At 43.8% G+C, this 12,990-nt stretch overlaps 1 protein-coding gene across 1 annotated transcript in view; it reads left to right on the top strand.

Moving 5' to 3' along the window:
* The window catches only part of LOC139459755 (coiled-coil domain-containing protein 18-like), a 41,929-nt gene extending 29,544 nt beyond the window's left edge, over positions 1–12,385 (top strand). The window contains exons 22-29 of the mRNA XM_071241417.1: positions 3,066–3,182; positions 3,345–3,488; positions 4,939–5,018; positions 6,207–6,468; positions 7,351–7,563; positions 8,847–9,411; positions 11,277–11,364; positions 12,057–12,385. Coding sequence (XP_071097518.1) covers positions 3,066–3,182; positions 3,345–3,488; positions 4,939–5,018; positions 6,207–6,468; positions 7,351–7,563; positions 8,847–9,411; positions 11,277–11,364; positions 12,057–12,171 — 1,584 coding nt within the window. The 3' untranslated portion in view covers positions 12,172–12,385. The remainder of the gene's footprint in view (positions 1–3,065; positions 3,183–3,344; positions 3,489–4,938; positions 5,019–6,206; positions 6,469–7,350; positions 7,564–8,846; positions 9,412–11,276; positions 11,365–12,056) is intronic.
* Positions 12,386–12,990: the final 605 nt, after the last annotated feature.

The raw sequence follows: 12,990 nt of genomic DNA, 5'->3' as shown, positions 1-12,990 counted from the left end.
CGCACAGGTAGGCGTCGGAAATGTTTAATGTGAGGGGTGAACATGTAGGTGTCGGGCAAACTTTAATGTGAGGGATTAACAGGTAGGTGTCGGGCAAAGTTTAATGTGAGGGATTAACAGGTAGGTGTCGGGCAATGTTTAATTTAAGGGTACACAGGTAGGTGTCGGGCAACGTTTAATGTAAGGGTACACAGGTAGGTGTCGGGCAATGTTTCATGTAAGGGATGGACAGGTAGGTGTCTGGCAATGTTTAATGTAAGGGATGGACAGGTAGGTGTCGGGCAATGTTTAATGTAAGGGTACACAGGTAGGTGTCGGGCAATGTTTAATGTAAGGGTACACAGGTAGGTGTCGGGCAATGTTTAATGTGAGGGGTGAACAGGTAGGTGTCGGGCAATGTTTAATGTAAGGGTACACAGGTAGGTGTCGGGCAATGTTTAATGTAAGGGTACACAGGTAGGTGTCGGGCAATGTTTAATGTAAGGGGTGAACAGGTAGGTGTCGGGCAATGTTTAATGTAAGGGATGAACAGGTGGGTGTCGGCAAAGTTTAATGTAAGGGGTGAACAGGTAGGTGTCGGGCAATGTTTAATGTAAGGGTACACAGGTAGGTGTCGGGCAATGTTTAATGTAAGGGGTGAACAGGTAGGTGTCGGGCAATGTTTCATGTAAGGGATGGACAGGTAGGTGTCGGGCAATGTTTAATGTAAGGGTACACAGGTAGGTGTCGGGCAATGTTTAATGTAAGGGTACACAGGTAGGTGTCGGGCAATGTTTAATGTAAGGGATGAACAGGTGGGTGTCGGCAAAGTTTAATGTAAGGGGTGAACAGGTAGGTGTCGGGCAATGTTTAATGTAAGGGTACACAGGTAGGTGTCGGGCAATGTTTAATGTAAGGGGTGAACAGGTAGGTGTCGGGCAATGTTTCATGTAAGGGATGGACAGGTAGGTGTCGGGCAATGTTTAATGTAAGGGTACACAGGTAGGTGTCGGGCAATGTTTAATGTAAGGGATGAACAGGTGGGTGTCGGCAAAGTTTAATGTAAGGGGTGAACAGGTAGGTGTCGGGCAATGTTTAATGTAAGGGTACACAGGTAGGTGTCGGGCAATGTTTAATGTAAGGGGTGAACAGGTAGGTGTCGGGCAATGTTTCATGTAAGGGATGGACAGGTAGGTGTCGGGCAATGTTTAATGTAAGGGTACACAGGTAGGTGTCGGGCAATGTTTAATGTAAGGGGTGAACAGGTAGGTGTCGGGCAACGTTTAATGTAAGGGATGAACAGGTGGGTGTCGGCAAAGTTTAATGTAAGGGGTGAACAGGTAGGTGTCGGGCAATGTTTAATGTAAGGGTACACAGGTAGGTGTCGGGCAATGTTTAATGTAAGGGGTGAACAGGTAGGTGTCGGGCAATGTTTCATGTAAGGGATGGACAGGTAGGTGTCGGGCAATGTTTAATGTAAGGGTACACAGGTAGGTGTCGGGCAATGTTTAATGTAAGGGGTGAACAGGTAGGTGTCGGGCAATGTTTCATGTAAGGGATGGACAGGTAGGTGTCGGGCAATGTTTAATGTAAGGGTACACAGGTAGGTGTCGGGCAATGTTTAATGTAAGGGGTGAACAGGTAGGTGTCGGGCAATGTTTAATGTAAGGGGTGAACAGGTAGGTGTCGGGCAACGTTTAATGTAAGGGTACACAGGTAGGTTTCGGGCAAAGTTTAATGTAAGGGGTGAACAGGTAGATGTCGGGCAATGTTTAATGTAAGGGGTGAACAGGTAGGTGTCGGGCAATGTTTAATGTGAGGGGTGAACAGGTAGGTGTCGGGCAAAGTTTAATGTAAGGGGTGAACAGGTAGATGTCGGGCAATGTTTAATGTAAGGGGTGAACAGGTAGGTGTCGGGCAAAGTTTAATGTAAGGGTACACAGGTAGGTGTCAGGCAATGTTTAATGTGAGGGGTGAACAGGTAGGTGTCGGGCAAAGTTTAATGTAAGGGGTGAACAGGTAGGTGTCGGGCAATGTTTAATGTAAGGGGTGAACAGGTAGGTGTCGGGCAATGTTTAATGTAAGGGGTGAACAGGTAGGTGTCAGGCAACGTTTAATGTGAGGGGTGAACAGGTAGGTGTCGGGCAACATTGAATGTAAGGGAAGGGGTACACAGGTAGGTGTTGGGCAACGTTCAGTGTAAGGGAAGGTGTACACAGGTAGGTGTCGGGCAACGTTTAATGTAAGGGAAGGGGTACACAGGTAGGTGTCGGGCAACGTTTAATGTAAGGGAAGGGGTACACAGGTAGGTGTCGGGCTACGTTTAATGTAAGGGAAGGGGTACACAGGTAGGTGTTGGGCAACGTTTAATGTAAGGGAAGGGGTACACAGGTAGGTGTCGGGCAACGTTTAATGTAAGGGAAGGGGTACACAGGTAGGTGTTGGGCAACGTTTAATGTAAGGGAAGGGGTAAACAGGTAGGTGTTGGGCGACGTTCAGTGTAAGGGAAGGGGTACACAGGTAGGTGTCGGGCAATGTTTAATGTAAGGGAAGGGGTACACAGGTAGGTGTCGGGCAACGCTTATTGTTAGGGAAGGGGTACACAGGTAGGTGTCGGGCAACGCTTATTGTTAGGGAAGGGGTACACAGGTAGGTGTCTGGCAATGTTTAATGTAAGGGGTGAACAGGTAGGTGTCGAGCTGCAGTCAGTGAGAGATTTCCACAAGTAAAGGTTCAAATGACATCGCAGTGTGCAAACACTGTGGAAACTGTGACGCTTTTGTGAAAGGGGTTGGGGGGGGGGAGGGGTCGGAGGGAGGGGTGTGAAAGAAACGGTCATAGCCACAGATGAAAGAACACATAAAACATATTGTAGAAGCATCACAATACATGAATCATTTTTGCAATGAATTGCAACACGAAAGTCAGCGCAATACCCATCACAGCTGGACAGACAGTGCCCAGTGCATCATAACATTTTGACAACAGTTGGAAATATGGACGGATCAACAAAGGATTATTTCTTGACTGGGACCTTCTTAAAAAATTGTTCAAAAATGTTATGTAACTGTTGAATTTTCACGTAGGTGACGAAATTGGACCAAACGATCAAGGAGACGCACTCAGAGATGGAACAGAGGATGCAGAAGCTGGACGGGACGCTACAGAAATATCAGACCGAGATCCAGGAGAGGACGCGGCAGGTACGTAGCAGACTTGTTGAAAAGTAGAGATAATTTATGGATAACAACTTCTTTATTTACTGTAAAGGCGACGTTTCAGTAACAAACAAAGCAAGTAAAGTGAAGACAGCACAGTGAGGGATGTAGTATTGTGCTGGAGGTAACGTATCCGTGGTGTTTCAGATTGCCAACCTGGACGACACTCTGCAGCAGAGTCAGTCACAGCTGCGGGAGAAGACGCTGCAGTTCCAGCAGTCAGAGCAGCTGCTGCAGCGACACACCATGGAGCTGCACGCTGCCACAGCCAAGCTGCAGGAACTGCAGAAGGTGCAGCTGATTTACCTATCCTAGTTTACTGAAACAGAATGTTCATGTGTCAGGTGACGGAATGTTTCAGTAGTTGCCTATGTTGTGACGGAATGTTCGACGGAATGTTTCAGTAGTTGCCTATGTTATTACGGAATGTTCAATGGAATGTTTCAGTACTTGCCTATGTTGTGACGGAATGTTTGACAGATATTTAGTAGTTGCCTATGTTGCGATGGAATGTTTCAGTAGTTGGCTTTATTATGACGGAATGTTCGATGGAATGTTTCAGTATTTGGCTTTGTTATGACGAAATGTTTCAGTAGTTGGCTTTGTTATGACGGAATGTTCGATGGAATGTTTCAGTAGTTGGCTATGTTATGACGGAATGTTCGACGGAATGTTTGATAGTTGGCTATGTTGTGACGGAATGTTTCAGTAGTTGCCTATGTTGTGACGGAATGTTCGACGGAATGTTTCAGTAGTTGCCTATGTTATTACGGAATGTTCAATGGAATGTTTCAGTACTTGCCTATGTTGTGACGGAATGTTTGACAGATATTTAGTAGTTGCCTATGTTGCGATGGAATGTTTCAGTAGTTGGCTTTATTATGACGGAATGTTCGATGGAATGTTTCAGTATTTGGCTTTGTTATGACGAAATGTTTCAGTAGTTGGCTTTGTTATGACGGAATGTTCGATGGAATGTTTCAGTAGTTGGCTATGTTATGACGGAATGTTCGACGGAATGTTTGATAGTTGGCTATGTTGTGACGGAATGTTTCAGTTCTTGGCTTTGTTATGATGGAATATTCGATGGAATGTTTCAGTAGGTGGCTATGTTGTGACTGAATGTTTCAGTAGTCATCAATGTTGTGACGGAATGTTCAACGGAATTTTTCAGTAGTTGGCTATGTTGTAAAGGAATGTTTCAGTAGTTGGCTATGTTATGACGGAATGTTTCAGTAGTTGGCTATGTTATGAAGGAATGTTTCAGTAGTTGGCTATGTTATGAAGGAATGTTTCGGTAGTCATCTATGTTGTGACGGAAAGTTTCAGTAGTTGGCTATGTTATGAAGGAATGTTCGACGGAATGTTTCAGTAGTTGGCTATGTTATGAAGGAATGTTCGACGGAATGTTTCAGTAGTTGGCTATGTTATGACGGAATGTTTGAAAGAATGTTTCAGTAGTTGGCTATGTTATGATGGAATGTTCGACGGAATGTTTCAGTATTTATCAGTGTTGTGACGGAATATTTCAGTAGCTATCTATGTTGTGATGGAATGTTAGACTGAATGTTTTAGTAGTTATCTATGTTGTGATGGAATGTTAGATGGAATGTTTCAGTAGTTTTCTATGTTGTGATGGAATGTTCGACGGAATGTTTCAATAGTTGGCTATGTTATGACGGAATGTTCGACGGAATGTTTCAGTAGTTGGCTATGTTATGACGGAATGTTCATGTTTCAGGTGACGGAGAGGCAGCAGCACCGCCTGGAGGATCAGAAGGAGGAGAACGTGGAGATCACACAGGAACTTAGACTGACCAGGTAGGACTACTACATACACACACGTACACGTCATAGAATTATTCTGACATCAATTAAACTCTTGGCTATCAAGTGAATTATGCCACATATTGCCAGCCTGGGACTCCCATGTTCATGCTTTGGATGCCCAAAGTTTCTGAGAAATCCCTTGAGGACATAAATAGATAGATCCAGATGAAACCCAACTCACTGACTGTATGACAGGGAACAGCTGTGTTAAACCCAACTCACTGACTGTATGACAGGGAACAGCTGTGTTAAACCCAACTCACTGACTGTATGACAGGGAACAGCTGTGTTAAACCCAACTCACTGACTGTATGACAGGGAACAGCTGTGTTAAACCCAACTCACTGACTGTATGACAGGGAACAGCTGTGTTAAACTCAACTCACTCACTGTATGACAGGGAACAGCTGTGTTAAACCCAACTCACTCACTGTATGACAAGGAACAGCTATGTTAAACCCAACTCACTCACATTATAACAGGGAACAGCTGTGTTAAACCCAACTCACTCACTGTATGATAGGGAACAGCTGTGTTAAACCCAACTCACTGACTGTATGACAGGGAACAGCTGTGTTAAACCCAACTCACTCACATTATAACAGGGAACAGCTGTGTTAAACCCAACTCACTCACTGTATGACAGGGAACAGCTGTGTTAAACCCAACTCACTCACAGTATAACAGGGAACAGCTGTGTTAAACCCAACTCACTCACTGTATGACAGGGAACAACTGTGTTAAACCCAACTCACTGACTGTATGACAGGGAACAGCTGTGTTAAACCCAACTCACTCACTGTATGACAGGGAACAGCTGTGTTAAACCCAGCTCTCTCACTGTATGACAGGGAACAGCTGTGTTAAACCCAGCTCACTCACTGTATGACAGGGAACAGCTGTGTTAAACCCAACTCACTCACTGTATAACAGGGAACAGCTGTGTTAAACCCAACTCACTCACTGTATGATAGGGAACAGCTGTGTTAAACCCAACTCACTCACTGTATGACAGGGAACAGCTGTGTTAAACCCAACTCACTCACTGTATGACAGGGAACAGCTGTGTTAAACACAACTCACTCACTGTATGACAGGGAACAGCTGTGTTAAACACAACTCACTCACTGTATGACAGGGAACAGCTGTGTTAAACCCAACTCACTCACTGTATAACAGGGAACAGCTGCAGCAGCAACACGGGGAGTTTATGGAGACGAGGCGGGAGCTGGCCCAGTCACACCGAGAGCAGGATCGACTTGCACGGGAGTTGGAGGAGGCTGTCCTGCTTGCCCACAACAGAGACTCTGAGGTCACGCGCCTGGAGGAGAAGATGAAGGAATGTGAAGGTCGGGAAACTCAAACAGAGGCTAGGTTGATGTCTGAAGTTGAGTCACTGAAGGAGGAGATCGATGCTTTACAACAGAAGCATCAAGACGAGGTAGGCAGCTTTGTCTTCAGTGTTCCAAGGGGCCGTCGGGTAGCCAAGTGGTTAAAGCGTTCGCTCCTCGTACCGAAGACTCAGGTTCGATTCCCGACATGGGTACAGTGTGTGAAGCCCATTTCTGGTGTCCCCTGCCGTGATATTGCTGGAATATTGCTAAAAGCGGTGTAAAACCATACTCACTCACTCACTCAGTAACCATTATGATAATGCCACGCTGTTGATGTTGCAGTTGATTCTGAGCCAAAAGTTCACTGGCTTTTCTGAATGTGCATTTTAAGGTCATTATGCAAAATTATGTACCAACCATAACATGGTTTAAGTTGGAGGTCACGGTGCGCTGTACACATGGGTTGTGCCTGGCCAGGAAATAGCTGTAATATTGCTGAAATATTGCTGAAATATTGCTGAAATATTGCTGAGTGGAAAACAACTCAATCGCTAGTCTGCCAAGTTGTTTATTGCTTGTTTATTATCCTGATGGCGTGGATCATTGCTCATAATATCAACCACTGGTATGTCTGGTCCAGACTCAGACACTTACAGTCTACTGTCATGTATATAAGTGCAATACTCTTGGACGCGAAGTTAAACTCCATTTCACCTCACCTCTTTCTATTTATTTGTCCTGTTATCAGTGACATACAGGTTATTTCTATTAGTTATATATATTAACATAAATTGGAAAACTTTTAATTTCCATTTTGGGAATTTTTAATGACATTTGCTCCAGAATTGGGGCCAAACATCGGCCTCTGAGCATGTTGAGTTGAATTCCTGCATAATCAGTTAGTTCCAGACGGCCATCTTATGGCTGAAATATGGCGGTGTGTGGTGTTACACAACACACAAACTAACAAACATCTATTGTTGTTGAAGCTGGCCAGCTGCCATGACAGTCAGCAGGAGAGGCAGTCAAACTACGCACAGCTTGAAGGTCAGCTGACGGTTGCCCGGCAACAGCTGTTGCAGCAGGAAGAGCAACACCAGGAGGCGCTGGAGAAGGTCAAGGACGACCTGGACTGTCTGCAGAACGAGCTAATTGCCAGGAAGGAGGTCATAGATACAGCTAATGAGACCATCATAATCAAGGTAGAATATAAGAGGATTGGGAGTGGAGATACAGTTAGTGTCACAACTGATTATGGATAGTTGACTGTGAAGAGGACTTCTCTTGAATATCTGAAGTTTTTATAGTGAGATGACAGCAGAAATACAGGATTTATGGCATTGATGATATAGAAGCAGTATTCTTAGAATTTATATTAATGTTAAGTAGTGTAGGATATTTTATTTCCAAGTTAACAGTTCCGTCAGTTCAATCAGCCCTAAAACTTGATTATTTACAGGCCGCCGTCATATAGATGGCATATTGCTGAGTGTGGCGTTAAACAACAAACAAACAAACATGTCATTACTCGTGAAGATCCAAGGTAGAATAGGTCCTCAGCAACCCATGCTTGCTGTGAAAAGCGACGATGCTTGTCGTGAGAGGCGACTAACGGGATCGGGCGGTCAGGCTCGCTGACCTTGTTGATGGTTGTCATCGTATCCGTGGATCGAAGCTCATGAAGTCAATCACTGGATTGTCTGGTCTCAGACTCAATTATTTACATACCGCTGTCATATAGCTGGAATATTGCTGAGTGTGGCGTTAAGCAACATACAAAACAAAACCAAAACATGTTGAGTAAGGATAAGAATTTATGGATGAACAACTTCTTTATTACAGAGTGTGGTTGGCAAGTATATATAGAAGTTGTTCATCCATAAATTCTTATCCTTACTCAGTATATATACTTGCCAACCCCTCTCTGTATATCACTTGTTGATAACGGTGTTAGAACCTACACCGAAACGTTGCTCTAAATTGTAATAAAGAAGTTGTTCATCCATAAATTCTTATCCTTACTCAGTACTCCAACTTCTAAATGCCTATCAAAGAAGTTAAACCAAAACATGTTATTAGAAATATCATTTACATAATCATGATAATATACACCGAATTTCACCATGATGCATCAAGAAATTGCTGATACATGGGTAAAACAACATTTTCAATATTTCTGTTTGACTTTGAATGTAGGTTGGTTGGTTGGTTGTTTAACGCCGCACTCAGCAATATTCCAGCTATATGACGGCGGTCTGTAAACAATCAAGTCTGGACCGAGAATCCAGTGATTGATATCATGAGCATCGATCCACGCAATTGGGATCGATGACATGTATCAACCAAGTCAGCGAGCCTGACCAATCCCGTTAGTCGCCTTTTACGACAAGCATAGTCGCCTTTTACGGCAAGCATGCCCTATTCTACCCCGGAATCTTCATGGGTCTTGACTGTAGGACTAAGATATGTCTTTCCATGTCCCCAGGAGTCTGAGATTGCAAGACTCCAAGCAAGGGTGTCCGGGTTTGAGAGGGCAGCACTGAGCCAGATGCAGTCTGGGAAGAGTTTCATTCACCAACCAATGATTGAAGCCGGTCACAGAATGCTGCCCTCTGGTGGGAGAGTCATGCAGCCAATAAATGGACACCATGCCGATCAACTTATACCACAGAAAATGACAGTGATACCAGAAAATGCATTTGTGAACAATTCTGTCCCAGTCGATGAATCTCAGGGATATCGTCAAGTGAAAGCTGTACATGGTTCCTCCGCCATGTTTGATACCTTGCAGTTCCAGAACGGAACCGGACATTCCAATGGCGCCGATTCCACTGTGTTTCAAGGAATGTATATGGAGGCCGTGACTGGACAGAAGGTGTCTTCCCAGAATTCCTTGAATGGAGCAGTTCGGACGTTGAATTTTGATAATATTTCAGAAAGCGATGCCAACATGACAGGCCAAAGTTATAGAGGAAATAATATGCATATGTCAGAGTTCATTCAGCAGAAAGTGCCAAAACAGATAGCAGACTTTCCTGTTGTTCATGATGGTGAGTAGGCTGCAGATTGTATTCTGAAATCATAATAATTGCATCTCACTGTGCATGGCTCCAAGATGGCTGATTACGCGTTATAGAATAATCACTCACTCACTCACTCACTCATTCACTCTCTATTACAAGTGCATCAAGTAAAATTAATTAATAATGATTATCGGGTGCGCACAGGCTTGAAAAGGCCTTCAGTTATAAAGTTTGTCTTAAAAAGGCCTTAAATTTGTATTTGGCGTCAAAAGGCCTTGAAAATAAACGTGATTTAAAAGGCATTGGATTCCACCCTAACTTCACATCAATAACCTTTTTACTATTTACATACCAAATATAAATGTGTTGTGCCGATATATGAGTAATTTAAGGTTTTTATCTGATTTTACTTACCTCATTTGCATGATCATTGCTTGCATTGCGAGTGCTCTACCGAATTCATGATGGTTCGCAGTGGAAGACTAAACTCAGATTAACTAAACATTAACTTACCTTGCAATCAACTAAACATAAAATTCTCTTGTAATCAACTAAACTTGAAATCCCCTTGCAATCAACTTAACGTGAATTCCCCTTGTAATTAACTAAACATGAAATCCCCTTGCAATCAACTAAACGTGAATTCCCCTTGTAATCAACTAAACGTGAAATTCCTTGTAATCGACTAAACGTGAAATCGCCTTGTAATCAACTAAACATGAAATCCCCTTGTAATGTAATGAACAATGAAAATGAAATAAGATAAAATGAAATGGATTTGAAACTTAAAATGAAGATGCCGTTTGATTAGCGTGTGTTAACAATGTACATGAGTAACTCTCTCAACTATTTCTGTTCTATTTCTGAACTATTCTAATTCACTATTTTGTAACTTAGAGAGAGAGAGAGATATCCATTTACTACTTGCACATATCAACGCCAGAATCCAACTGAAAATTCACTGTTTGCAGAGCATGATCATTTTACGCTCATTAAGCATAACTTTAACGCTTTCCGGGAAGCTGTTGTGTACCCATGAATCAACCACTGTGTCCAGGAACATGACACTTGTTCCCGGAAGCTTTTTCCCAGAGGCTTCAGAACAAATGCAATTGCGATCTGGGATGAGTTACTTCAATTTATATTACATCCTGGCACTGGTTGTTTGCATTTATCACCAGTGAGCTGACGTTTTACGCTCACGAAGTATAACATCATTCGATCATCAGTCATATGAACAATCGCATCTTTTTTGTGTTATTTATTTGCCTTGAATTTGGCCTTGAAAGTGCCTTGAAAAAAGCCTTGTATTTGTTGAGGACAAATCTGTACCAACTCTGAAAATCTGTAATTCATGCACACTAAAATATTCTCACTTTGCATCAGGAGAGGGTAATCTGGCTACCATCATGCATACCTTGAAATCGTAACAGGGGACCGCCTCTGTGGTCTTGTGGAATGAGCGTCTGCCCGGACAGCTAAATGTCAGGTTCGATCACTGGCTGCGTCATACCAATAGACATTAAAATATGATACTTAATTTTGTACATTTTGTACATCGGTACATTGCAACTGATCATGAGTGGGGTATTCATGTTACACTGTGGCGTGGTATCTCAGTGGGCTAGCACTATAAAATTGGCTATAGTCCACACTAGTACAAATAGCCACACACAGGTGCATGCACAGGCGAATGTAAGTGCATTTCACCTCACCTCACCTCACCTCACCTCACCTCACCGCACCTCACCTCACCTCACCTCACCTCACCTCACATTGAAGGAGCAAATATTAGGGTATGGAGGATAATTGATATGAATGCAGTATTAATATGAGTGAATGATAATTATTTGATTGTTTTTCTCTCACTTTTGAACACTTCCTCCTTACAGACCCTGTGACAGCGGTGGGGGTTTACGACCATCACCGTGTGGACGAGGATTCAGAGGCCGATACCACAGGGCCTGACCCAGAACAGTGGTCAGTACAAACATACAGCAACATAATACTACTCTGGGGCGGTTGGGTAGCCTAGTGGTTTAAGCGTTCGCTAGTCACGCCTAAGACCCGGGTTTGATTCCCGACATGGGTACAATGTGCTGGAATATTGCTAAAAGCGGCGTAAAACCATACTCACTCACTCACTCATTTGAATAGTATATGTTCTTGTTGTCTTAAGGTGGTGGGGTAGCCTTGAAGTTAAAGCATAGGGATGAAAACACTTCAAAAGGTGTATCAGTTCAGCAAATCTGAACTGGCCCTATTCAATCCAGTACAGGCAAGCTAATCCTGTAGTGGCCCACTGTCTCATGCAGGATGTTTCAGGTGTGTTATGGACAGTTGATTACCAATCGATGATTGTCATTGGGTATTTAGTCATGTTTTAATATGGTCAACCCGTGAAGATCGGGGTTAGAATCGGTCTTCAGAAACCAAGAGGCGACTAACGGGATCGGAGTGTTTCCCAATTGCGTGGATCGATGCTCATGATGTCAATCATTGGATTGTCTGATCCAGACTCGATTATTTACAGACCGCCATCATGGCTGGAATATTGCTGAGTGTGGTGTTAAACAGCAAGCAAACAAACAAACAAACAAAACAAACTTGGAAATGGTGCTCCATGATTATCTTTAGATGTAAGTGTTTGATTCTATTTTTGTCATTTTCAGTATGCTGGAACTGCAGGAGAGACTGAGGTCAAATGAGCTGAGACAGCAGGCAATCGAGAGACAACTACTGAACATCGACGATGACGAGACACTTCAGGATGACAGCAACTCGTAGCTGGCATAGGACATCCTGGCTGATGATGTCTGTCTGAGATTGGACTTCCTATCTAATCATGTCTCTTCCTATCTTCCTGCCTGAAGATGTCTCTGTCAAGGATGCAGACACAGGATTTCCTGGCTCAGGATCTCTCTGCCCGAGGTTTTTTCTGTCTGACATTGGACTTCCTGTCTGAAGGTGTCTCTGTCTGACATGGCACTTCCTGTCTGAAGGTGGCTCTGTCTGACATGGCACTTCCTGTCTGAAGGTTTCTCTGTCTGACATGGGACGTCCTGTCTAAAGGTGTCTCTGTCTGAGATAGGACTTCCTGTCTGAAGGTGTCTCTGTCTGACATGGGACTTCCTGTCTGAAGGTGTCTCTGTCTGACATGGGACTTCCTGTCTGAAGGTGTCTCTGTCTGAGATAGGACTTCCTGTCTGAAGGTGTCTCTGTCTGACATGGGACTTCCTGTCTGAAGGTGTCTCTGTCTGACATGGGACTTCCTGTCTAAAGGTGTCTCTGTCTGAGATAGGACTTCCTGTCTGAAGGTGTCTCTGTCTGACATGGGACTTCCTGTCTGAAGGTGTCTGTCTGACATGGGACTTCCTGTCTGAAGGTGGCTCTGTCTGACATGGCACTTCCTGTCTGAAGGTTTCTCTGTCTGACATGGGACGTCCTGTCTAAAGGTGTCTCTGTCTGAGATAGGACTTCCTGTCTGAAGGTGTCTCTGTCTGACATGGGACTTCCTGTCTGAAGGTGTCTCTGTCTGACATGGGACTTCCTGTCTGAAGGTGTCTCTGTCTGAGATAGGACTTCCTGTCTGAAGGTGTCTCTGTC

This window comes from Haliotis cracherodii, unplaced genomic scaffold (assembly GCF_022045235.1).
Source record: "Haliotis cracherodii isolate W230 unplaced genomic scaffold, xgHalCrac1.p SCAF_13, whole genome shotgun sequence".
NCBI lineage: Eukaryota > Metazoa > Mollusca > Gastropoda > Lepetellida > Haliotidae > Haliotis > Haliotis cracherodii.
The sequence above is the reverse complement of the archived record's forward strand: the minus strand, read 5'-3'. Positions and strand labels throughout refer to the sequence as shown.